The 3,929-nt window shown below is 62.7% G+C and overlaps 1 protein-coding gene across 4 annotated transcripts in view; it reads left to right on the top strand.

Annotated features, from left to right (window-relative positions):
- Positions 1-3,929, top strand: part of FAM222A (family with sequence similarity 222 member A) — a 57,180-nt gene extending 53,251 nt beyond the window's left edge. For all 4 annotated transcript variants that reach the window (XM_055080534.1, XM_024121079.3, XM_055080535.1 and 1 more), the window contains one exon: positions 1,231-3,929. In XM_055080534.1, the coding sequence (XP_054936509.1) occupies positions 1,251-2,516 (1,266 nt within the window). In that variant the 5' untranslated portion in view covers positions 1,231-1,250 and the 3' untranslated portion in view covers positions 2,517-3,929. The remainder of the gene's footprint in view (positions 1-1,230) is intronic.

The raw sequence follows: 3,929 nt of genomic DNA, 5'->3' as shown, positions 1-3,929 counted from the left end.
AGGCCCGCGTACTGCAAAAAAAAAAAAAAAAAAAAAAAAAAAAAAAAAAGGCAGTGGCCACCACAAGGGTCTTGCAGGTGACAGGCAGACCTGGGGAGGGGAGGGGCAGCCAGCGGGGCAAAACCCCTCCTTCCCGGCTGCCTGTTGGTCGAACGGGGGCCCGTGAGCATCAGGATGAAAGCCACCTGCGGCAGCTTGCCCAGCGCCAGGCCCGTGTAGCAACTCGCTGAACCATCCATGGGCCGTCATCACCCCATTCTACAGATGAGGCACCGAGAGGACAAGTAAAGGGGCGGAAGGAATGAACACCCACCAGAGCGGTGGTATTGGGGCTGGCCAAAAAGTTCGTTCCGGTTTTGCCATAAGATGGCACGGGAAAACCGGAACGAACTTTTTGGCCACCCCAATACAATGGACGACGGTACTAGGCAGGTGGAGTGGAGGGTTTAGAGCCCCCGTAACTCCCGTGCTGGGGGCGGGGAGCACAGCCGGCACAGTCTCTTCGGCAAGGTGCTGGGCATTCTCTCCTGAAGCTGAACATTCTCGCGTCTCCTTTGCCCCAGCAGTTCGGCCCCTGGGCCTGTTCCCAGCAGGACTCACCGAATACGTGCCCCAGGGGCTGCCACACTATTTCAATCAGCCCCAAACCAGAAATGACCCAAATGCCATCAGCAGGGGGAGGGATGAGTAAACCGTGATGTAGTCACACCCAAACATCACACGGCCGTGAGAATGAACAGACCGCCGTGCCCATGGCCACCCGGATGACCCTCCAAACATAACCTTAAGTGGCGGAGACCCGACAGTGCAAACGAGCACCACTGCAGGACCCCAGCTCACCTGTGCCGAGCCAGGCCCCACGAGTCCGCGCCCTTAGGAGCCAGGAGAGCCGTTCCCTTGGTGTGGGTACTGACCAGGAGGGGGAGCAGGGGGCCCTCTGGGGACTGGCACAGGCCTCTCCCTTGACCTAGGTGTCACACGAGTGTGTTCTGTTTGTGAAAGTGCAGCAAGCTTGTGATGTATGCAGCTTCCTTTACATACTTTACACTTTGATCCGAAGCTTAACGGTTTCGAAAGAATGAAGGAAGGAGCAAGTGACTGGATGGAAAAAGCGAGGGAGGGGTGGCTGGCGAGTCCTTCCGGGGACAGTGGCGGGGTGCGGCCTCCGGGCCTCCCCGGGTCGCCGGGTCGGCTCTCACCTGTGCTTCCTCCCCTCCCGTGTCCCCACAGGCGAGACGGTGGCCAGCTCCATGCATTCCTCCCGCTACCCGAGCCCGGCCGAGCTGGACGCCTACGCCGAGAAGGTGGCCAACAGCCCGCTCTCCATCAAGATCTTCCCCACCAACATCCGCGTGCCCCAGCACAAGCACCTCAGCCGCACCGTCAACGGCTACGACACCAGTGGCCAGCGCTACAGCCCCTACCCGCCGCATACGGCCGGCTACCAGGGCCTGCTCGCCGTCGTCAAGGCCGCCGTCTCCTCCTCCGGCGTGGCTGCGCCCCCCGGGCTCACCAAAAGCGTGCTCAAGAGCGCCGAGGGCAAGCGGACCAAGCTGTCGCCGGCCGCCGTGCAGGTGGGCATCGCGCCCTACCCGGCGCCCAGCACTCTGGGGCCCCTGGCCTACCCCAAGCCGCCCGAGGCGCCCGCCCCGCCACCCGGCCTGCCCGCGGCCGCGGCCACCGCCGCCTCCGTCATCCCCCTGCCCGGCCGCGGCCTGCCCCTGCCGCCTTCCAACCTGCCCTCCATCCACAGCATCCTCTACCAGCTCAACCAGCAGTGCCAGGCCCCAGGCGCCGCGCCCGCCGCCTGCCAGGCCGTGGCCGTTCCCCACCCCAGCCCAGCCAAGCACGGCCCGGTGCCCAGCTTCCCCAGCCTGGCCTACCCGGCCACTGCCGGCCCGCCCGACTGCCGGAAGGGCGCCGAGCTGGGCCAGGGAAGCACGCCGGCCTTGACGTTGGCTGGGGCCACCAAGCCCACAGGGTACGCAGACGGGGGCCTGGATTACCTGCTGTGGCCGCAGAAGCCGCCGCCGCCGCCCCCGCCCCAGCCACTGCGGGCCTACAGCGGCGGCACGGTGGCCAGCAAGTCCCCCGAGGCCTGTGGGGGGCGGGTATACGAGCGGGCCGGCGGGTCGCCCGTCAACTGCGGCGTGGGGCTGCCCACCAGCTTCACCGTGGGCCAGTACTTCGCCGCCCCCTGGAACAGCGTGCTGGTGACCCCCACCAGCGACTGCTACAATCCGGCAGCCGCGGCAGTGGCCGTGACCGAGCTGGGGCCGGGGGCGGCCCGGGAGCTGGCGGGGCCCCCGGCGGAGACCCTCTCAGGCCTGCCCAGCAAGAGCATGTGCAACACGGCCGTGCTGAGCAGCAGCCTGCAGTCACTAGAGTATCTCATCAACGACATCCGGCCCCCGTGCATCAAGGAGCAGATGCTGGGCAAGGGCTACGAGACGGTGGCTGTGCCCCGGCTGCTCGACCACCAGCACGCCCACATCCGCTTGCCCGTCTACAGATAAGGCCTGCCTGGCAGATGCACAGACGGACAGGGCGCCCAGGGGGGAGGCAGGCCGCAGAACAGGGTGGGCAGCACACGGGGAGGGGGCGCTAGCCCTGTCCTATGTCCGAGCGCCCACTGATGCCCACAGGGAGGCCAGGCCGGCTGCTGCCGGCTGCTGCTGACAGGGAGTGGCAAGGTGACCTCACTCGCCAAGGCCCCTCCCCACCATCAGCTGCCCCAGGACACGCGGAGGGCCGGGGGCAGCTGCCGACATCCACGCCTTCCTCCATCCAAGCTGGCAGAGGCAGGGAGAGAGAGACCACTTAAAACAGGAGCGGTTCTTTCCAGCTCTCTGGGAGAGGGGGTCAGACCACAGTGGGATGCAGAAGGAAATGTTAGGGTCTAGAGTCAGGGTGGGATCAGAGCGGCCCCCGGGGCTTACACAGCTCCTCCCTCCACGAGCTCCCCAGTCTCCTGGAAAAAGAGCAGAGGGGGCCTAGAGGAAGTCATCGAGCCCACAGCGCCCTCACTGCCCTCTCCAGGCGAAGACCACTCGAATACAGGCTCCGGGGACTACAGGTCCCCCTGCTCCTCCTCTTCTAGACCCTCTTCCCCTCCCCACCATTCCTTCCCAACACAGGATCCCATCTCCATTCTCCAAACCCTGGACTACCACCTTCTCCCTTCCCTTCAGTACATCTTACAGGGCTTCTGGGCACAGTTGTGCAGGCTGTGTACTGCACAAGGCAACTCATCTGAGGAGACACCATTTGCATCCTAGACTTGTATATTTAGTACAGCAATTTTCTGAATCTTGAGGAAGGGGCACCATTTACCTATGTGCACAAAGGCGCCATAGGGGCTAACAGTGTCAGAGGGACCAGACCCCGCCTCCTTCAGGGGTTCTCCTAGGAGCCAGTTCCGGGGGCAACCTGCTGGTTTTAATTGGGAGATCCAGTCCAACTCTTTTCCTGCAAGCCACCCTCCAAGGCCTGCCCCACACCATTCCGGGGGATAAGGCGGGCAGGGGGTTCCCCCATTAAGTCTCCAAGGCCCGATTTCCCCAAGTCCTGGCCCCTCTGGCACTCCGGAAGCGGTACTGTATCTCTCTCCAAGGCCTGTTCAAGCACTAAGTGCATTTACAAATCTCTGAGAATGTTTTTTTTTTATACTAAAATTGACCATTATATTCTACTGTGAGAAGTGCGGTCTGCACTATATTGTTTTAAAAACGAAGAGAAAGAAAAAAAAAAGGAAAACACAGATGGTGTCTCAGCTGTGGGATGTTTTGTAGCTCTTGTTTTTGTTCGTTCTTCCTTCCTCCCCTTAGGAGTAAAACGGGCTGTCTCCTCCCCTGCTGACTGGGCTTGGAGCCCTCGGAAGCAGGCCAGGAGCCTCCTGGGCCCTCCTCTGCTGGGCCACTTTGTATGCA

The sequence above is a fragment of the Physeter macrocephalus genome, chromosome 19 (assembly GCF_002837175.3).
Source record: "Physeter macrocephalus isolate SW-GA chromosome 19, ASM283717v5, whole genome shotgun sequence".
Taxonomy (NCBI): Eukaryota; Metazoa; Chordata; class Mammalia; order Artiodactyla; family Physeteridae; genus Physeter; species Physeter macrocephalus.
This window is presented reverse-complemented; position numbering and strand designations above follow the sequence as displayed.